Raw genomic sequence first — 23337 nt, forward strand, 5'->3', positions numbered from 1 at the left:
CAAAGAGATGATATTATCTTAGAATGGATCTTTTTACCACATAAACCAAGTAAGAAAATAAAAACTTATGTGGAAAAAGTCTCTGAATTAATTATAAAAGGCAAATTGAGACTTCATCAACTAGCAGGCATAGACCCAGCAGAAATTATAGTGTCTTTCACTGCTGATGAACTAAAAAAGTTGTGGGAAGATAACGAACCATGGCAAAGAGCTTGTGCTAATTTTTTGGGAGAAATCAATAACAACTATCCAAAAAGCAAGAGGCTTAACTTTATAAAGAGAACTTCTTGGATTCTTCCTCAAATCATCCGTGATGCTCTGATAACTGGAGCATGTACATTTTATATTGATGCTAATAAATCAGGGAAGGCAGGTTACAAATCAGAAGATTTGAGTAAGGTGGAACAAAGTCCTTATGATTCTGTCCAGAAGGCAGAATTATATGCCATTCTTATGGTGGTAAGGGATTTTAAAGAAACTCTTAATATAGTTACTGACTCACAATATGCAGAAAGAGTTATCTTACATATTGAAACTGCTGAATTTATACCTGATGATACAGAACTAACCTCATTGTTTATCCAGGTACAAGACATGATCAGGAACAGGCTTTACCCTATGTATATAACACACATCCAATCCCATACGGGTCTGCCAGGTCCTCTAGCACAAGGTAATACAGAAATTGATCAATTGTTGATTGGTAGTGTGCTGCAGGCCTCTGAATTTCATAAAAAAACATCATGTCAATAGCAAAGGCTTGAAGAAAGAGTTTTCTATTACATGGCAACAAGCTAAGGAGATTGTAAAGAAATGCCCTACTTGCTCTTTCTATAACCAAACACCACTGCCTGCAGGGGCTAATCCAAAGGGCACTAAAAGGAATGAAATCTGGCAGATGGATGTGTTTCACTTTGCAGAATTTGGCAAATTAAAATATGTACACCACACCATTGACACTTATTCAGGTTTTCAATGGGCAACTGCTTTAAGCTCAGAAAAAGCTGATTCAGTAATCACTCATTTATTAGAAGTTATGGCCATCATGGGTATACCTACACAAATAAAGACGGATAATGGTCCAGCTTATGTCTCTAGGAAAATGAAACAGTTTTTTGCTTATTACAATATTAAGCATGTTACAGGTATACCATACAATCCTACAGGTCAAACAGTCATAGAAAGATCAAATAGAACTATAAAGGATATGTTAAACAAACAGAAAGGGGTGGAAAATACCCCTAGAAATAGGTTACATAGTGCTTTATTAACCTTGAATTTTCTCAACGCTAATGAGAAGGGGACAATGGCTGCAGAAAGACATTGGATAATAGAAAAGTCTGCTGAATTAAATCAACCAGTTTATTTCAAGGATGTGCTGACCTCGCAATGGAAGCCAGGAGATGTGCTGCATTGGGGAAGGGGTTTTGCTCTTGTTTCCACAGGAGAGGAAAAATTGTGTATACCATCAAAATTAATAAAGGTTCTGTTTGAAGAAGAGAAGCCCCTTGGAAAAGAAAAATAATTCATTCACAAGGATGATGATTATACTGATGGTATGAAAAGCATATAGGTTGGGGGCAGGGTTCTTTTCTTATCTCCACAGGAAACCACTCATCTTCAAAGAACTTAAGGGACCCTGGATATTTAAATACTGATGGATGGACACTAGTTACAACTCAATATGGACCAACACAGAACCCGAATAGGTTTAGTAAGTATAAAACATTTTTTTACACACACACACACACACACACACACACACACACACACATTACTGTGCTTTTATTTATACGTATATAGAGCTGGTTTTGGAGTTGGACTATGGCTCAGTCCCTCTTCAATTCCAAGCCTGTTGATAAGAGATATCTCAGAGTTTCTGTCTCAGGTCAGAAGCTATGAAATGGGACAGAATAATAATAGTAATAATGATGATGATGATGATGATGATGATGATACTTGATAAACTTTCTTTGCCTTCCCTCATATTTGTGTCTGTCTTTATTATACCTTCCATCGAATATATATGTCTGTATATGTCTTTGTAGATAATGTTTACCTTTCCTGTAACAAACAACAAATTTTCCTTCAGTAATCTTTGAAGTTTCCAGGATGAAGATGAGGCCCCACAACATCAATTTCATCTGATTACTATGACATCATGTTTTTAATAGCGCTAAAATTATACGTGTTTTTTGGTACCAACTACACAAGACAGTTTCAAATGGTGCACAATTTTGACAACACTCTGGCCGGACCTCCTCAAAACACTCAGAGGCTAGTTACAATTTCCTCAACCAAATGTTATTCTGGGAATTTTACCATCATTTGCTTTCACTGGACCCCCTGAGAAGAACGTCACCCACATGTCAGCTGGAAGCAATCTTAGAGGACGATGCCCCCTCTCCCAACAGAGTTTGCCCTCAGGTTTAGGGACATCATTTAGTAGTTGGTATAGGGTTGAGGGGATGGGGGAGGTATTATATGGACTCAGGGGTGTTTATAAAAAGGGGGGGATTACCTGGTTTGATGGGATGATTGGTATTTGTGAATTATTGTTTTTAGAAAATTGCATTGGTGTTGATTCTTGTATATTGAACATTGTATGTGAATATGCTTCTACCTCTATTGTATGAGAGTATGCTTCTACCTCTGTTTAAAACAATTGTTATATTGAGATATTTATTATATTGCAATGTACATTTCTACCTCTGATATTATTTATGTAATGACATTGTTTACGTTTGGAGATATTGTTCTCATTTATTGCACAGTTGTTTATTCTCTTAGTCTCCAAGTTAGATAGGTATCAAGAATTATATATCAATAGTCATATATGTTTGTCATATTTATATTTAGGATATTCAGGTTTTTTAGATACATAGAAATTATATTTAGTATAGATAGTATAATCTTTTACCTCTTTGAAGAGCTGTAGAAAATGGCCTTTAATCTAACCTAGAGTCTTGTACTTATGAGACACAATCACTCCTGGCAACACTGCTCTACTCCCGAGAGAATGTTGAGCACGAAAGGCACTCCACTGGGAGCTTGTCTTCTTCTTGGCAGAACTGGCCTTTGGGCAAAGAAAAGCCCATACGTCAACTACTGACAAAGATACAGAATATCCATAAGTGGATAAAACAGGATTGTCTTATCTTGCCAAGACAGGGTAGGATAATTCTACAAAAAGTTCCTTGCCTTTGAAAAATGTTATGTCAGTTGTGTTAGGCCTTAGCCAAAGTTGGTTGCCTCAACATTGCAAAACGAAACTTTGGGTGACTTCCCAGGTAGTCAGTTGTCTCTGTCATTTGTTGCACATTTTGGAAGTTTCTCGTTTGTACTCCCTGGTTGCTTAAGTAATATTACTTCCCTTCTCAGATCTTTGATGGGGTTGAAGATTAGATAATTGTAGTTACCCTCTACATTATTTAGACTCCTTGAAATAGAATGTTTAGTAAAACTTTTGTTATATGTTTCTTGCTTAATATTATTTGTTGTTTGTAATTTTATATTTATTATTTGTTCCTATTGAATATAGTTGTATTTGGTTTGGTTCTGTCATATTTAGACAAAAGGGGGAGATGAAGGGGAAGCCTAGCCAATCACCTTGTTTTGTAAAGTGTGTCCCCCTTCGGCTAAAGGCGTGTCCCCCTTAGGCTAATATTGACTTATAAAATCTTGTGGGCCTATGGCCCGCCTGCTCTTTGTTTTCCTGCTCTCCTCACTGGAACCTTGGATTTATAAGTTCCCTTTTCTTTCCTTTATTAAAACTGAATTATATATATATATATTAAAGCTAGTCTGGTAAATCATAACTGCCTATCAACCACGCACCTTCAGGGCCTTCCTGTTAGGAAGAGTCCCTCATTGATCAGTTAGGAAAGCTACTGCCTAGCACATAGCACACAACTGAGATCTGGATAGCTAACAAAGACAGAAGACTTTGAAATGTTTATTATATTTCCTAAACTGTCTACATTTCAGTGAGAAAAGAAAAACTGGTCACTGAGTGCCCTGGACCTTGCTCTCCCACCTGCCCATCAGACTGGATTGGATTTGGAAGTCAATGTTTTCATTTTTCCAAAGACACAAATAACTGGGCACCCAGCCAGAACTCCTGCATGGCACTAGAGGCCTATCTAGCTCTGTTTGACAGCCTGGAGGAGCTGGTAAGTAAGGACCAGGAATTGGTTTGTTGTTTGTTAAGCTGAGTGTGTAATTCCTTGAAAGACTGAGCATAGTCTGAAACATGAGGAAGGATCCTACCCTAGACACTGGGTGACATAGGAGCACATTGATGTGTGCCATTTGCTGATGTTATTGCTTCTGACTGAAACCCTGAGACATTCCAGAGACTGTTGATCATGTAGTATTCATCATCAACCTGTAATGTCAAGCATACAAACTACTGAGATACTTGGTGGTCATAAAACCTTCACTGAAACTGTCAAGTATTGCATATTAAAGGCTATCACTGTTAATAACAGTGAGGACAGGCTTAACAAGGGACTTTCCCATCCACAGTGGGATAGGTAGACATTCATATACTTTGGATTATAAATGAAATTATAAATTCCATTGAGAACTGAGGGCTATTATGGCTCTAAGGTTGGTGACCCCCTGTTACACCCTATTGCCTTACCAGAAGGATACTGTAGGGCAAAGACTCATGGGTCATCTGAAACAGAGAGACACATTTTTTTTTTTTGCTTTCTGTGTTTTATGACAGAATTTCCTGAAGAGATACAATTGTGATTCTGACCACTGGGTAGGCCTGCACAGAGAGTCACCAGAGCACCCTTGGATGTGGACAAACAACACTGAATATAACAACTTGTATGTTTGTAAACCACTTTTCCTTCTCCTGTGTTTGTGTGTTGTGATTGTGTGAGTTGTGACAATAAGAGAGGAAAGCCTGAGTCATGTGAAGCCAACTGTACTGGAAAGGTAGAAAAATAAACACTTAGGTTGAAGGAGTGTCTCAGAGGTTGGTGGGTGATTTTATGCAATAGATAATCCCCAGAAGTTCCACATCCCTACAAATTTAATTTTTTTCTGTGTGTTCCCATTTAATAGCCATCATTTTAAAAGTATTTACTTAGTGTGATGTCCTTTGAAATCTTTTACAGGATGATGGTGTCTGGAGTGGATGCTTCTGCTCCAATACCAATTGAAAACTTCCCTTGATGATAAACACCCTTGTTGGTTGTTTACATGACTGCAGATGGGCAGTGAGGGCTCTGAATCCCCAGGAAGCCACTGCAGAACTGCTGGGTAGGACTTGTCAGACAGCTGTGTGCACAGATGCACATGTTCACAGGAGCAGAGACTCCAGGGACATTGGGAGCCTCCTCTAAAGTCTCATCATCAAAGAGCACTAAGACAATCCTAGTTGTGAGCATAACCATTTCAAATGGAGCCATTTCACTGGAACAGTAAGACATAGACCCAGTCACATCCATCATCAAAGACCTTTCAAAAATTTACTAAGACTTGGATTTTCCTCACTTCTATACATGTGTAAAATACTCAAGACAGAATTGAAAAATTGCCCATTTGAGACCACACATAGCAGCAGTTCATTTTAGCATGACATCAAGCACCAGTCAAATGCCTTCTATACACTATATAGTGTCAATTTGGAGTAATGATTAAGATGTGGTGTTCAAACTAAACACCAAGAATGTAAATAAGGTTCGGTCTAACTAGTACAGGTGATTCCTCATGGACTCTTCCTTTCTTGGATTCTTATTACAAATTAGCAGGGAAGATGGATGAGATTTCATTGCTAAGTAGAATCAGTGTCAGTCTTTGTAGTGAGTAGCAGTGGGCTGCCTCCCGCCACCCGGCTCCTGCATGGCTAGCTCAGTCGGTAGAGCATGAGACTTCAAGGGGCAGAGGTAGATTGATCTCTGTGACTTCAAGGTGTGGTAGCACACACCTTTAATCTCAGCACTGGGGAGGCAGAGGCAGATCTCTGTGAGTTCAAGGACAGCCTGGTCTACAGAGTTATTCCAGGACAAAGATATACAGAGAACCTCTCTCAAAAAAATAAAAGTAAAAATAAATGAAATAGAGGTTAAAATAAAGCCACACAAAGATGGAAAATACTCAGAAAATCTTGATATTGTATACTTTTATGTTCTCTTTGAATTGTTTGAATGCTGAGGAAGGAGCAACAGCTGCTAAAAGATATTTGTGTATAAATGCTGCTAAACTATTCCAGAATAGATATTTTGAAAATACATTGACTTCAGAATTTGGATCTAAGGAAAAGAGATTTTTCTTTTGTTTTTACAGAAAATGAGACCCTGTGGATTTCTTCTATTCCAATATGGTATGATAGACCACGGCCTCCTGAAAGGTTGCTGTGAATAAAGGTGTGCTCTACAACACCTTGAACTCAGAGAGATCTGTCTGTCTCTGCCTCCCAGGCATTGGGATTAAAGGTGTGTCCTGCCACACCTTGAAGTCACAGAGGTCAATCTACCTCTACCTCCCAAGCATTGGGATTAAAGGTGTGTACTACCACACCCAACTACTGCTCCTCACTGCAAGTCTGTGCAGAAATTGTGTGTTTGTTGTTTTAGGGTTCCTATCCGAGGAGGAGGAGAATGTGCCTACCTGAGTGACAGCGGAATCAGCAGTGGCAGGTGCTACACACACAGGAAATGGATTTGTAGCAAGCCTAAAGCTATTGTTTACAGGGTAGGGAATGTGCCAGAGCATGCCTGAGAAAGAGATACTCTGTGACCTGTTATCTACTGTTGCTGATTCACTCCTGATCTACTAAAATTATCATCAAAATCCCATGATAATATGTGTTGACAGAAAAGATGAAATTTCACTGAGAGGATTATACATAAGGGTTCTTGGTAAAGCATGGATGGTTATAAATTAAATAGGTATTTGAGTAAAACCTCGTCATATGTATATTAGTGTGCTCCACTTTTATGACCAGATATACAACTTTTTTCTTTGGTCCTTGCTTTGAACTCAGGGGACCTAAAAATGTGTGGAAACTAAATCCATGGAAATGATTCAATAATCACAAGAAATGTGTTACTTGTTCTGTGGACTCTAAGTATTTTTGTACACATGGTCAATACTATTTTATAAAATTCGATAACCAATATGATGTGATATCCAGACAGTATTAAAACCAATACTGTATACTTTGTGATTAACTCATCATGGACTTAGTCAAAGTGTTTTACACTTTACTCCTCTGTGTTCCTGATTAGTTACATTGGACTAAGAGCATGATCTAACAAATGCCCTTTAACTTTCTTTATTCAACTTTTTGAGACTTTCCTACATGAGTATGCCATTCAAAGTTCATTCTTTATTAGTTTCAGTCAAAAACAAGCCTAATAAAGCATTAGAAAGTTAATTACATAAGAAAGTTAATTTTGCAATCACACACAGTTGAGTTCTAAAAACAAAATAATTTAATTTTTTATCATTATACTGTACTGATGAATCCTAAAATGGACTAAATAACAGATAAAAAGTCTTCCTTCAGTCAATTCCATCTTCTTACTTTATTGCTATATGGACTAAGCCTGATGACCTGAGTTTGACCTGGACCCAGATGGTAGAAAAAGAAAACCAACCCCAGCAAGTTGTCCTGTGATATCCACAGTTATGCTGTAGCCATACGCATATATACACAAATAAAAAAAGTAATAAAATTTTTTTAAGTTCAACTTTGATAGAGACTGTGCCTATTACATTTGTTTCATTGCTGTTGTTATTGCTGTTGTTGTTGCTGCTGCTGTTACTTGCTTTTTGTTTTTGTTTTTTTGAGGCAGGATCTTGCTATGTAGATCTGGCTGTCCTGGCCCGTACTATGTAGACCAGGCAGCTTCGAATTCACAGAGGTCTCCCTGCTTCTGAATGCCAAGTGCTGGGATTAAAGGCATAGACCACCATATCTGGCAATGGTTATGCCTGTGTTGGGTCTGTATTATTAAATAAATACAAGCATATCTTATTTAGGAAAATACTTTTCTCAGTGTTTTTGTCCTACTTCATTAGTTCTTTTTGCTTGGAAGTCCATTTTCTTTCAAATAAACTAATAGGAAAGTCCAATGTGACTCAATTTTGTATTCTCAGAGACTGGCACACTATGTCAAACACAGGAGTGTTCCAATCATATGCATAAGGAAGATAGGATCTCAGGATTGTGGCTGTGAGATTCCTCTCTTGGGTTGTATTCACCTCAGTTCTCATGAAGAAATGTACTTTTCTACAAAAAAAAAATCAGAAAAGCAAATGACTTAGTATCATTAAATTCTGTGTGTTTTTTGTGTAACAGATGTTTCTGGGGAGATAAAGAAACACATGTACTCATTTAAGACAGGCCAAAGTACAGATATCATCAAACTCCAACCTGGTGAACTTAGACATTTATAAGGATTATTTACAGGAATATGGGTGAGGGCTTTCATACAAGATCAGAATTGGCACAGAGATGCTGCATCACCAAAGTCCACTCAAATATGAGTGACCACTCACAAAAGCTGGAACCCTGAAACATTAAGAACAGGTCTATGGCTGCTCATTGGCTAAGAGAGTGTCTGACTTACTTTTGTTTTGCTGTGAAGAACACCAGAAACAATGAAACTTATAGAAGTGGGTTTATTGCAAACTTGACTAAAATTTCAGATGGTGGGGAGCAGGGCAGCAGGACGTCAGGCAGATGTGCTGTTGGAGCAGAGGATGAGAGCTCCTAACTTAAGACAGGAATCAAGAGGCAAAACGAGAGCACTTCTGGGGGATGGTGTAGCTTTTGGAACACCAACCTCAGTGACCCAGTTACTGAAATAAGGCAACACAACCTCCAAAAAAGTCCCGTCTCCAATAAGGCCTTATCTTCTAATCCTCCCCAAACAGTTTCACCAATAGTAGACCAAGCATCCAAAGATATGAGGCTAATTCAAATTATCATAGTGTCCTTTCCAGGAGCTCAATTGGCTCTTCCAGGCCATCCTGCTGGTCTCTGCTTTTCCAGGCAGCTGGGCATGTCTGACAGTGACTCTCAGCAGTCACTTACTGCTCATGCACTCTTGGGGAGGTGGGGATCTAGAAAATCTGAATGGTTTTAGGGATGCTCTGAAGTTATTTTGAGTGGTTTAACTTTTTCTTTTCCTAACCTCCCATCAAGGTTGCAATGGTCTCAGAGGAAACTGCAACACTACAAGATTAACTTACAAAAGTAATTTTATTGACATTGTTACCCTGACTTCTAAATCACATAGCAACAAAATTACATTTTCCTACTTATAATCCAGCACCTTGAGAAATTTTGTAGCCCCTAGTGCAGGGTTTCATCATAGGATAAAATGGGCCAAAGGAGGCAGCATTACAAGCTTATCCATGAATTGTCTCACCCGACTCAATAAATCTGTAAGGCCTAGATCATTGCGTGTCCTATTATGGAGATGAAAATGAGAAGGGCAGCAAGTCTCCACTAGACTGTAGCCTCTGCGGGACGCTGCCGCCACCTACAGGTCACAGCTGCTCAAGCCATCTTCTCACAGTCACTGGAATTCACCACTAGTCGAATAAAATGATATTTGAGTTTTGCTGTTTTCCCCAGCTGCGACAAACAGTATGTATGCTTCTGTCATGCAAGGCAACAACAGTGAGCTACAGAACCCAGACAGCCACACGTTCACACTGTTCCCTGTGTCTAACATCGTTTAAATGCAGTTATTGGATACATTTCAGGAGATAGAAAATTTATGTTTTTAAGTGCTACAAACCATGGTATTATGCAGTAATTATTTAGCTGTCGTTTCATATGGGCAACCCACCAGAATCAAGGATTCGGATGGAGGATTTAAACCAAGATATAAGGTTGCTGGGGTTATTACCTTTTGAATGAACTGCCTGTGAATTTCTCCTGTAGCTTATTCCCATCTGTTACAAATTTGGGATATATCTCCCACAGTTCAGCACTATTTCATCATTTATTGAGCACAATTTCCCCTATCATTTGGAGTCTACTGATAACATCCCCTAGCTTTGTGTGAAAACACACAGTCTAAACACTTGTTTCCCAAGCCAGGTCTTTGTTCCTTTCTCCAGTGTAAACATAGAGCTCCGCCTTTCTGCAGTTATCTTTATTGGCAGGCATTTAGTCAGCGTTAAGTCTCCAGGGAAAAGTATTTCATTTAAGACATTCCCAGATATCCAAGGACATAGAATTACGACATGCCTACTATTCATTCAAAGCTGCTCAGATAGGTAAATATTAAGCATGCCCTGGTTTTACCTCACTTGCAAATGAGAAGTGATGATCACTTACTTTCATCTGGGTTTCTTGATGTTTTTAGTTCAGAAGATTTGGTGCTTGTGTTTTACTCTACGGGATGGCAGGAAAAATAATTAAACATCTGCCCAAAACCTGGAGAAAGACAATCTTTCCACGGGAACCTCCAGATTCATGTTGCCAATGATCAGAGCGGCTGACAAGTCCCGGATCTGATAATTAAAGGTCTTCCGTCTTCTTTTTGTTTCAACCACTTACAGCAAATAGTGTCATCTTCAGATCTAAAAAGCCCCTTAGAGCTTAACATTTGGCAAAAGTGCTAAGGATCAACCGCCTCAAACTTCCTATTTGTTTAGGTTGCCTGGTTACTCTATACTCCCTATGCCCGCCTGGGAAAAAAGCAGCAAACCGAATAAAAGATGATCTTTAAGAAGCTTGTGATTTTACTGACTATAGCTCTTTTTCTAATCACCTAAAAATATAGCATAGCACACGAGTTTCCTCTCCTAGATCTCCCCATGAGTTAATCTCTCCCTTAAAGAACCTCCTTCTCCCTTAAGAGCTCAAGAGGGAATCTCACTAACCACTCCCACTTTAAGTCCTAGAGCAAGGTGACAGTTATAGCTTTGTGTGTGAAAATTTATCTGTCTTTTATGATCCTGAAACAATTCCAGCACTGTATTCCACTAAGGCTAAAGAATTACCGGTTGCAAAAGTATATAAACTAGAAACATTTGAAGCACAAGACATCAAGAGAGAAAAACAAAAAGACATATTGAGAAGTCACATGTGAGCTCATCCTGTTACACTTAGAGATTTCTCTCACAGACAATAATGCCTTAACTGGACCCTGAAAAGGTCTGAGGGGCTGGAAGTACAAAGACCCAGTTTTTTAGGCTGGATGCAGCCTTTAATTTCAGCACCAGAAAAGCACAAAGATTTCTATGAATTCAAGGCCAGCCTGGTCTACCTAGTGAGTTCAAGGACAGCCAAGGCTACGTAATGAGACCATAAAACCATCTCCTGAAGAAAAACCAGAAAAAAAACAACATCATTTTTATGTTAGTACTCTAACTTAAAAGCAAAATCAGACTGAGGGACTGGAGAGATGGCTCAGCAGTTAAGAGCACTGGCTGCTCTTGCAGAGGTATCAGGTTTGGTTCCTAACATTCCACGGTGGCACATAAACACCCCTTTTCAAGTGTCAGGGGATCCAGTGTCCTCCTTCAATCTCTGCAGACACCAGCAGCAAGGCAGTTCTCGCTGAGGTGGCATAGAGATGTCTGCCCACTCATTTCTCATGCCCCCTCTGTTTTTGACTGGAGGATCCTGATATTTGGCATAAACTTGTAAAATGGGATCTTACAATTCAAAGCCAAATCCTCTATCACCCATGGGCTGCCTTCTAAAAATTCTTTATAAATTGGGACTATCTGATACAATCTGTCCCAATTAGCTAATTTCTCTATGCACTAAGATCTGACCTCAATATGACCTTAACAAAGGGAACTCCTGAATTATCCATCTTCCCGGACCGTGAAAATTTTTGCTGGTGTGGGATAAGTGGACAGAATTCTTATATGCCCATGGTTTCTGAGCACTGCGCTTCCATCCCTCCTTTAGTAACCAGTGTCTTACAGCACCATTTTAGTCACCAGGGTCATAGTGCCTCCAGATTCCTAACTATCTGGGAATTAGGACCCTGAAAGTTCCACCATGACCATGCTGCCAGAGACACTGGCACCTCCTCCACTCCCTGGAACTTTGACTACCCAAACCCCTCCTATGGAGCAACATTCTCCACATTCTTCCCCTACACACTCTGTCCCCAGCTCAAAAAAATGTTGAAGGCCAACTTCCTCCTCTTTACCCACCTTCCTCCCATTCCTCCTACTGCCTTTCCCTGCCTTTCAGTGCCACAACCCACTTCTTAGACTCTTTCTACACACTGGCATAAACCCTCCCAATCCTCCCGTGTCTCCTGAGAGACAAGGCTAAAGCAGGTGGCAATGCTCCAAGCACAAGCCCTAGCAGCTGTGCTGAGGCCACGGGGACCCCCAGAAGAGGGACAAGGGAAGTCTACCACAAGGCTCCTTCCCTCAGGAGCTCAGCCCAAGTCAACCTTGCCAGGAGCCTGCTACAAATGTGGCCACAAGGCCATTTGGCACAATATTGCCCTGGGCTTCCACTGCCTATAAGGCCATGTTCTATCTGCCAGCATCCTGGACAGCCCTGTTGGGGCTTGTCCTCTGTGCCATGCCAAGGAGGTCCAGCTTCACCAACATTGGCAAGTGAGACTGTGCCAGCCTTAGAACTACTTGGTCTGGCAGAGGATTGATACAGCCCAGAGTTGGTGACTCCATCATCCTCTCCAAGCCTAGGGTAACACTGTAGGTAATGGATAAGTCCATTTCTTATCTTTTGGACAGAAGAGCTATCTACTCTCTTTTAACATCTCACCCGGTTCTTACATTTCCCTCACCAATTTCAGTCATGGGGGTAGATGTCCCTCCTGTCACCTCCTATTTGACTGTTCTGGACCTAAAAGATGCCTTCTTTACTGTCCCTTTACACCCTGACTCATACTTCCTCTTTGCATTCACCTGGGAGAACCCTGACTCCTGGTCCTCCAGACAGCTTTCATGGACTGTTCTCCCTCAAGGCTTTCAAGACAGCCCCCATTTCTTTGGTCAAGCTCTGGCTCGGGATCTCTCAAACTTTGACCCTGATCCTAACAGGCTTCTCCTGTAGGTTGATGATCTCCTTCTCTGCAGTCTTAATTTGCCTCTGTCCTAACAGACCACCTCTGTGCTCCTGAACTTCCTCGGATCCATGGGATATTGAGTCTCACCAGCTAAGGCTCAGCTGTGCTCTCCCACAGTTCAACTCAGTCTGGGATCTAAGACCCTCACCTCTGACAAGGTCCAGGCCCTGCGGGATTTACAGCCCCCAATCACAGGGGCTCAGATTCTCTCATTTTTGGACCTGCTAGGGTTCTTCCATCATTGGATCCCTAACTTTGCCATTACAGCCAAACCTCTGTACCAGTCCGCCAGAGAGCTTCCAATGTGGTTTCTCATCCACCCGGCCATCGTCTGCCACCACTTCTCTCTACTGCAAGATGCCCCTTGCAGTAGATGTTAGAAACAGCCCCTGCTCTTGCTCTTCCAGACCCACAAGACCTTACCACGTTTATACAAAAGATAGGTCAGGATTGGCCATGGGAGTTCTAACCCAACAGGTTGGGCCTTGAAATCAGGCTGTTGCCTTTTTATTCAACCAACTGGACCTCATGATCTCTAGATGGCAGCCATGCTTAAGAGCTCTGGCGGCAGCAGCTGAACTCACTTGGGAGGCTCTCAAGATCACCCTGTCCAGGCCAATCACAGTATAATATTCTACCCACTGCCTCTTGGACCTTCTGAGTTCTCTCTCTCTCTCTCTCTCTCTCTCTCTCTCTCTCTCTCTCCCTCCATCCCTCTGTCTCTCCCTCCCTCCTTCTTTCCTCAGGTTTTTAGGAGTCCAGGTTTTTCACTTACTATTTCTAGAATACCCCCAAATTACTTTGTCCTTCAGTCTTGCCCTAGATCCCATAACTCTCCTTCCTATTTCCTTTCCCTTTGGTACCTCCTCTCACTTTTACCCAGAGGCTGTAGAGGCCTTAAGCTCACCTCGGCCAGGTCTTTTAGACCAGATGCTTACAAATCCCCAACTCACCCTGTTTGTTCATGGAAGTTCCCTTATAGACAAATCAGGAAACTGTCAAGATGCGTATGCAGTGGTCACTTCCACTAACACAGTTGAAGCGACCACCTGCCAATGGGAACTCACAAATGGGTGAATTAATTGCCTTGACTAGAGCACTCCAGATAGCAAAGGGCCAATGGACTAATATTTATACCAACTCTAAATATACCTTCTTAATAGCCCATATCCATTTTTCACTCTAAAAGGAAAGGGGCTTCCTTACTACCAAGGGCACTCCCATAATTAACAGACCCCTTATAGCCAAACTTTTGGAGGTCCTCCAGCTCCCTGCAAAAGTAGCCATAATTCATTGTCAAGGACACCAATCCTCCAAGGATCCAGGGGCTGAAGGCAATACCAAGGCTGACTCAGTTGCCTGAGGGCTGGCATCCAGCTCCTTTGATTCTAAAGAACATATTTTGTTCTTGACTCCCTCCTATCAGCCCTGTTATGTACCAGAGGAGAGGGACAAGTTCATAAAAAGGGGGGGCACAAAAACAAAGGATGGATGGTTCTAATTAAATAACCGTCTCATCCTCAAGACCAAGCATTGTCGATCGTTTCAGACATCCACCAGACCTTACACATAGGTCCCAAAGCTTTGGTGCATTTCTTAGAGACTTTCTTTAACCCCACCCATCTCCAAGATCATATTTTACAGGTTCACTCCTCCTACCAGTCTTGTGCCCAGGCCAATCCACAAAGGCCTCTCCATATACATCAGCCTCTGCATAGGCTTCATGGACATCAACCAGGTGAAGATTGGCAGGTTGATTTCACCTATAAGCCTACTCATAAAAAACTCCATTATCTCCTAACATATGTGGACACCTTTACAGGGTGGAGAGAAGTGTTTCTGGCCTCCAGGGAAACAGAAGATGTGGTGGTGGTTCAGATACTCCTGGACCACATCATTCCTCAGTTTGGCATCCCACTAACCATCCAAACAGATAATGATCCATCCTTCACTTCCAGGGTCATGGAGCTTATATCAGAAGCTCTCAACATCTCCTGGAAATTCCACATCCCCTACCACCCACAATCCTTGGGAAAGATGAAGAGGGCCAATGGACTCATCAAACAATATCTAAACAATCTCTCCATTGAACTCAGGTTATGTTGGCCCTCCCTTCTCTCATTGACCTTACCCATCTCAGGACTACTCCAAGTTCCCCTAGGGGTCTGAGCCCTTCCCAGCTCCTTTATGGCAGACCTTTTCCCCTTAATCATCACCTCCCAGCCCAAATTCCTCCACTGGTGGAGTACTTACCCTACCTCTCTCTTCTGAGGCCTTTTTTTCCATTCACATGCTGACAGCCTTCTCCCTGCCCCTACACCAGTGGATGCAAATGCCCCTGAACCTGTTCCACTCTCCCCAGGGGACAGAGTACTCCTCAAACAGCTAGTTCCTTGGTCTCTTGAAGCTCAATGAACAGGACCTCACACGGTAATAGTTACCACCCCCTTAGCTGCCAAGCTTCTGGGACAACCATGCTGGTACCATCTCTCCAGGCTAAAGAGGTCACCTACTCAGGATACTTGGTCTGTCCAGCAGTTAGGATCTTCCACCCTCCAGTTTTTCAAGATACCACAATAAAGGGCCTATCTGCTCCTCGTCCTGGCACACTCATCTTTGTCGGTACAAACAAGACAGGTAATGACAATATTTCTTCTCCTAGCCTCCTGCCTTCTCATCTCCCTCAAGTAACAGATGCCTGACATCGCAATGGCAGTAAAACAAATGCCTCTCCAGCCACACCCCTCATAGAGCATGAGCCCAACAACTCCCAGCTCTCCCCTCTCCCATGTCACCCCATGCCCTCAGGAAATAGCCAGATTTTAGCCAGTGCCCCTTTATCCAAAGAGAGTCTAGAATGTTTGGTTGGAAGCATCACCTCAGCTCCCTGGCACCCCTTTATACAAAGAGTCTGGTATATTTAGTTGGGGGCTTCACCCCAGCCACTTGACATCCATTTTAATATGGTGGATGGAAAACTCCATTCCAAAGCTCCCTCCCCCTCAGAGTTACCTCAGTTTAAATTCCATATACAAGAAAGCCCACCAAATGGTGACCCCTCCCCAGGCAGAGTCAAGACTACTCCTACAGGCTATTTAAATTGTCCCCCAGAGAATAAATATGTGGTCTTCCCTTTACTCTCTCTGGTGGTCATTCCAGTTCTCCTCTCCCTACCCCACAACGTGTTTGCCCAGGGGCCACCCAGGAGTGCTGGCATGCATTAAACCTGAACATCTTTTAATTTGATCTGATTTGGTCTGACTGGAATTATTGCTTTGATGGAGAGGATTGTCGGTCAGAAAGTACTTAACAGTAGCAACTAATGCGGTTCTCTCAGGCTTCATCCTGCAGAAGATCTGGGTAGAAACCTCCCACACTATTGAAAAGCAAACATATCTGAGACATTCCCAGAGTCCCTGATTAAATGAAAAAGGGAACCTCGTTCTGTGCCCATAATGTGAATGTGGGGAGGCCAGTCTGGGGATGGGGACCAGCCTCAAAGGATTTTAAGTTTCAGGTTCTGAGAACTGGAACTTTTCTCATAAGCTATAATTATCATCCACAAGGCCACTGTGTTCCTGTCACATTCTTTAGTTTCTCCATGTTTCCTTTCCGCATCACTGCTTGGTTAGCTTCCTGCTGACTTCATTCCACTGTGTGATAGATTTCTAAAGACTCTGCCCATTTTTCCCCCAGAAACAGTGCATAAGATGATGTATTTCTTAGTAAGCTCACTTGCAGATATTGTGTGTGTTTGTTGTTTTAGGGTTCCTATTCAAGGAGATGGAGAATGTGCCTACCTGAGTGACAGCAGAATCAGCAGTGGCAGGGGCTACACACACAGGAAATGGATTTGTAGCAAGCCTAAAGCTACTCTTTGCAAAGGCCAGTAATTTTAAATCCAGGGTAGGGAATGTGCCAGAGCGTGCCTGAGAAAGAGAGGCTCTGTGACCTGTTATCTACAGTTGCTGCCCTACTCCTGATGGCTAAAATCATCATCAATATCCCATGATAATGTGTTGATAGTCAAGATGAAATTTCACTGAGAGGATTATACATAAGGGTGTAAGTCCTTTTGTATGTGCGTTGTTTTTATTAATTAATGAATAAAGAAGCCTCCTTGACCTGTGATAGGGCAGAGTAGAGCTAGGTGGAGAAAACTAAATGGAATGCTGGGAGAAAGAAGGCAGAGTCACAGGACACCATGTAGCTGCCCTCAGGAGATGCTGGTAAATCACAGCCACATAATGATATACAGATTAATAGAAATTGGTTCATTTAAGATGTAAGAGCTAGCCAGAAAGAACCTAGAGCTAATAGGCCAAGCAGTGATTTAATTAAAACAGTTTCTCTGTGATTATTTCAGGTCTAAGCAACCAAGAATGAATGAGATGTCTCCACCAACATAAGAGTTCTTGGGAAAGCATGGATGGTTATAAATTAAATAGGTATTTGAATAAAACCTAAAGAATGGTTATATGTGTATTAGTGAGATTCAATTTTATGGCCAGATAAGAAATTTGTTTCTTTGACCTTGCTTTGAATATAGGGGCCCTAAAAATGTGGGAAGACTGAAAGCGTGGATATGATTCAATAATCACAAGAAACATGGTACTTGGTCTGTGAACTCTAAGTATTTTTGTACACATTGTCAATATTCTTTCACAAAATTCAATAACCAACATGAATATCTAGACAGTACTAAAACCAGTACTATAAACATTGTGATTAATACATCATGAACATTGTCAAAATGTCTTTACATGTTACTCCTCAGTGTTCCTATTTAATTACAATAGACTAAGAGCATGATCCAAACAAATGCCATTTAACTTTCTTAATTCAACTTTTTTGAGACTTTCAAGCATGAGTATGCCATCCAAACTTCATTCTTTTATTAGGTTCAGTCAAAAACAAACCTAATAAAGAATAAGATAGTTAATTACTAAACATCTTTAAGAGAATTTAGTGCATAATTTTGCAATCATTTACACAAAGTTGAGTTTTAAGAAAAAAATTTAATTTTTTATCATAAGCTATACTGTACTGATGAGTCCTAAGAAGGATGAAATAACAGACAAAAAGTCTGACTTCAGTCAATTCCATCTTCTTAGTTTATTGATATATGAACTAAGCCTGGTGACCTGAGTTCCATCTGAACTCATGTGATAGAAGGACAAAAGCAACACCAGGAAGTTGTCCTGTGATGTCCACAGTTATGCTGTAACCATACACACATACATAGAAATGAAACAAATGTAATAAAAATTTTTAAGTTCAACTTTTATAGAGACCTGCCTGTTATGTTTTTTGTTACTATTTTATTGTTGTTGTTGTGCTGCTACTGTTATTGCTTTTTGTTTGGGGGGGGGGCTTTTGGCACAGGATTTTGCTATGTAGCTCTGGATGTCCTGGTACCCATAATATAGACCAAGATGGCTTCAAACTCTCAGAGGTCTGCCTTCCTCTGCATCCCAAGTGCTGGGATTAAAGGCATAGGCCACCATATCTGGCAATGATTATGCCTTTTTTGAGTCTGTATTTTTATTATTAAATAAATGCAAGGATATCTCATTCAGGAAATTACTCTTTTCAGTGTTCTGGTTCTAATTCATTTACACTTTTTGCTTTGCAATCCATTTGGTTTCGAATTAAGTCCTATGTGTAACTCAGTTTTGTGTTCACAGAGACCGGCACACTATATCAAACACAGGAGTGTTCCAATCATGTGCATAAGGCGGGTAGGGTCTCAGGACTGTGGCTCTGAGATTCCTCTCTTCAGCTGTATTGAACTCAGTTCTCATGAAGAAATGTACTTTTCTAAAAAAAAATCAGAAAAAAATGACTTTATATCATTAAATTATATGTGGTTGTTGTGTGACAGACTTTCCTGGGGAGATGAAGAAACACATGCACTCATCTAAGACAGGCCAAAGTACAGATATCATCAAACTCCAACTATGTGAACTTAGAGATTTACAGGGATTATTCACATGAATATGGGTTAGGGCTTTTATACAAGATCAGAATTGGCACAGAGATGCTGCATCACCAAAGTCCATTCCAACATGAGTGACCACTCACAAAAGCTGGAACCCTGGATCATAAAGAACAGGATGCTGGCAGCTCATTGGCTAAGAGAGTGTCTGTCTTGGTTATTTATTTTGCTGTGAAGTACACCAGAAACAATGCAACTTGTAGAAATGAGTTTATTGCAAACTTGACTAAAATTTCAGATAGGGGGGAGCAGGGCAGCAGGAAGGCAGGTAGACATGCTGTTGGAGCAGAGGCTGAGAGCTCACAACTTGAGACAACAACCAAGAGGCAAAAAAAGAGCACTACCCGGGGATGGTGTGGCTTTTGGAACACCAACCTCAGTGACCCAACTACTGAAATAAGGCCACACCTCCTCCAACAAAGTCACATCTTCTCCAATAAGGCCTTATCTTCTAATCCTCCTGAAACTGTTTCACCTGTGGTAGACCAAGCATCAAATACATGAGCCTATGGGAGTCATCCCCATTCAAATAACTATACAGTCCTTTCCAGGGGCTCAGTTGGTCTGTGCCTCTTCTAGGCCACCCTGGTGGTCTCTGCTTCCAGGCAGCTGGGCTTGTCTGACAGTGACTCTCAGCAGTCACTTACTACACATATGCTCTTGGGGAGGTGGGGACCTAGAAAACCTGGAAGGTTTAGGGACATCCTGAAGCTATTTTGAGTGGTTTAACTTTTTGTTTTCCTAACTTCCCTTCAATGTTGGGATGGTCTCAGAGGAATCTGCAACACTACGAGATTAACTCACAAAAGGAATTTGATTTGCATTGTTAAACTGGCTTTTAAACCACATACCAACATAATTATATTCTCCTATTTATAGCCCAGCAACTTGAGAAATTTTGTAGCCCTTGCTGTAGGGTTTCTTCATAGGAAAAATGGGCCAAAGGAGGCAGCATTTGAAGCTTCTCCCTGAACTGTCTCACCAGACTCAGTAAGTCTGTAAAGTTCATCACCTGTTGAATTATGGAAATAAAAATGAGAAGTGCAGCAACAGTCTCCACTAGACTGCAGCCTCTGTGGGACGCTGCTGCCCCCTACAGGTCACAGCTCTTCAAGCCATCGTCTCACAGACACTGGAATTCACCACTAGTCAAATGAAACGATACTTGAGTTTTGCTGTTTTCCTTGCTGCTGATTAACAGTATGTATGCTTCTGTCATGCAGGCAACAACAGTGAGCTACAGAACCCAGACAGTCACATATTCACAGTGTTCCCGGGTCTAGCATCATTTAGATGCAGTTATTGGATACATTTCAGGAGAAGAAAAGATTAATGATATAATGTTTTTAGGTACTATGGGACACAATATGATGCAGTAATTATTTATCCATCATTTAATAAGGTCATCCTATCAGAATCAAGGATTCTGTTGGAGGATTTAAACCAAGATTTACAGTCGTTGGAGTTGCCTTTTGATTGGACTAGTTGTAGTTTTCTCCTGTAGCTTATTCCCATCTGTTACAAATTTGGAATGTATCTCCCACAGTCCAGCAGTATTTGCTCATTTATTGGGCACAATTTCCCCTATCATTTGGAGTCTACTGATAACGTCCCCTAGCTTTGTGTGAAAACAGTCACACAGTCCAAAAACCTGCTTCCCACTACCAGGACTGTATTCCTTTCTCCAATGTAGACATAGAGTTCTGCCTTTCTGCAGTTATCTTTATTGGCAGGCATTTAGTCAGCATTAAGTCTCCAAGGAAAAGTATTTCATTTAAGACATTCCCAGATATCCAAGGACATAGAATTATTACATGCCTAAAACTGTTGTTGATCCATAGCTGCTCAGATAGGAAAAATAAATAAATTAATAAGCATGCCCTGATTTTACCTCACTTGCAGATAAGAGAAGTGATGATCACTTACTTTCACCTCAGTTTATTGATGGTTTTAGTTTAGGAGATTTAGAGCTTGTGTTTTACTCTAAGTGATAGCAGTAAAAATAATTAACCATCTGCCCACAGCCTGGAAAAAGAATCCACCTGAACCTCCAGACTTATGCGGCCAATAGTCAGAGCTGTTGAGGGATGTCAAGTCCCAGATCTGATAATTAAAAGGCTTGGGTCTTCTCTTTGTTTCGACCACTTAGACAAAAAAATGTAATCTTCAGATCCCTTAGAGTTTGTTAACATTTGACAAAAGTGTTAAGGTCACAAACGTCCCCTTTGTTTAGCTAGGTTGCCTGGTAACCCGATACTCCCTATGCCTGTTGTGAAAAAAAGCAGCTCACTGAGTGATAGATGGTCCTTAAGCAGCTTGTGATTTTACTGATTACAAACTTCTTAGCTCTTTATCTGATCACCTAAGAATATAGCATAGCACATGAGTTTACCCTCTTAGATTTCCCCCAATGAGTTAATCTCTCCCTTAATGAACCTCCTTCTCCCTTAAGAGCTCAAAGATGATTATCTCACTAACCACTCCCTCTTTAAGAGTAAGCTGTCAGTTACAGCTTTGTGTATGAAAATCCTTATCTGTCTTTTATGGCCTGGAAAGAATCCAGCCCTGAATTCCACTAGGGCTGAAGAATTGCTGGTTGCAAGGGTATATAAACTGGAAGCATTTGCAGCACAAGAAATCAAGAGAGAACAATACAGAGAGATGTTGAGGGAAAGTCGACCAGGAGCTGATTCTGCTATACTCAGGTATTTCCATATAACATCTTATCTGGACCCTGAAGGAGTCTGAGAGGCTGGAACCACAAAGACCTTATTTTTTAGGGTGGGTGTAGCCTTTAATTTCAACACCGGAAAGGCAGAAGCACAAAGATTTTTATGAGTTTGAGGCCAGCCTGATCTACATAGTGAATTCCAGGACAGTCGGGGCTACATAGGAGACCCTGTCTCCAGAAGAAATACCACAGCAAACAAACAAGCCCATTTTTTATCTTAGTACTCTAATATAAAAGCAAAATCCAACGGAGGGACTGGACAGATGGCTCAGCAGCTAAGAGCACTGGCTGCTCTTGCAGAGGAATCAATCTTAATTCCTAACACTCCATGGTGGTGCATAAACAACCCTTACTCAAATGTCAGGAGATCCAGTGCCCTCTTCCAACCTCTACAGACAACGGGAACACACATGATGTACAGACTGACACACAGGCAACTGTACACATGAATATAAAATAAATAAACCTTTAAAAATGGATAAGTAAGCTTAAAACAACAACGTAAATTTCTAACAGAGGTCTGAAGAACAGTTCAGAAGAGATCTTGTTTGACTATAATTTATAGTATGACTTTGTTTCTTTTGGTGGTTAAAAGACAAACACTTTCTCAGCCTAACCGTCTCAATAGATTATCTGCTTCCCATCTTCCATCTTCAGAGCCAATAGTATAGCACTTTTAACTTTTTCTCTGATGCCCTGTCTTCTCTACTGAGGAATCCCATGATTAGGGTAGATGATATACTTGATTCAGGAGAAACCTTTCCATCTCAAGGTCTTTACTTAAATAACATCTGGAAAGTCAGATTACTATTAAGGTGTCCTATGTATAGGACAGGAGTTCAGGACAACTGTGTGCTGGGGACCATGGCTCTTGTAACTACACATATGTGAATTCAAACAACCATCAGGCTTCAAAGGCCATATTGAATGTGTCTGCTTTTGCCCCCAAAACCGTGGCATTTTCCATCATGAAACACAGTCTTTTACACTCCTCATCCATCCAATCTCTCCACCATGTCAGGTTGAGGACTCAAGGGCAGTGAGGCAGAGGGAACAGGCTGATAATTTTCATAACATTTTTCTATTTTTTATCTTTTCTAGACAGCTGTGTGAGTCATCACCCTCAGTTGTGTCCAGGACTTTTCTGTACTCCATGGACCCAAGAGTCAAACAGTATCCCTTGAGAACCACAGTAAACTCCCTAGTTCTTTAAGATGAACTGGAATGCACCTGTTTAATTCACAGCTGCCCACTCTACCTGGTAAGAATAGACTCCTGGGGAAGGTGCTGCCTCACTGTTGAGGGTGAAATTCGTGGGAAAATACATTTTAAATGTTTATATCAAAAGAAATACAAAAGAGGAGCTGGAGAGATGGCTCAGAGGTTAAAAGCATTGTCTGCTCTTCCAAACATCCTGAGTTCAATTTCCAGCAACCACATGGTGGCTCACAACCATCTGTAATTGGGTCTGGTGCCCTCTTCTGGCCTGCAGGAAGACACACAGACAGAATATTGTATACATAATAACAAATAATTATTAAAAAAAGAAATACAGAAGAAAA

The 23337-nt window shown here is 41.1% G+C and overlaps 1 protein-coding gene across 1 annotated transcript in view; it reads left to right on the top strand.

Annotated features, from left to right (window-relative positions):
- LOC119807102 (C-type lectin domain family 2 member H-like) overlaps positions 1-16850 on the top strand; it is a 31970-nt gene extending 15120 nt beyond the window's left edge. Inside the window, exons 3-9 of the mRNA XM_038319251.2 lie at positions 3988-4172; positions 4733-4839; positions 6594-6711; positions 8674-8814; positions 8971-9082; positions 13164-13421; positions 16813-16850. Coding sequence (XP_038175179.2) covers positions 3988-4172; positions 4733-4839; positions 6594-6711; positions 8674-8814; positions 8971-9082; positions 13164-13421; positions 16813-16850 — 959 coding nt within the window. The remainder of the gene's footprint in view (positions 1-3987; positions 4173-4732; positions 4840-6593; positions 6712-8673; positions 8815-8970; positions 9083-13163; positions 13422-16812) is intronic.
- The last annotated feature ends 6487 nt before the right edge of the window (positions 16851-23337 follow it).

The sequence above is a fragment of the Arvicola amphibius genome, chromosome 2 (genome assembly GCF_903992535.2).
Source record: "Arvicola amphibius chromosome 2, mArvAmp1.2, whole genome shotgun sequence".
Lineage (NCBI taxonomy): Eukaryota > Metazoa > Chordata > Mammalia > Rodentia > Cricetidae > Arvicola > Arvicola amphibius.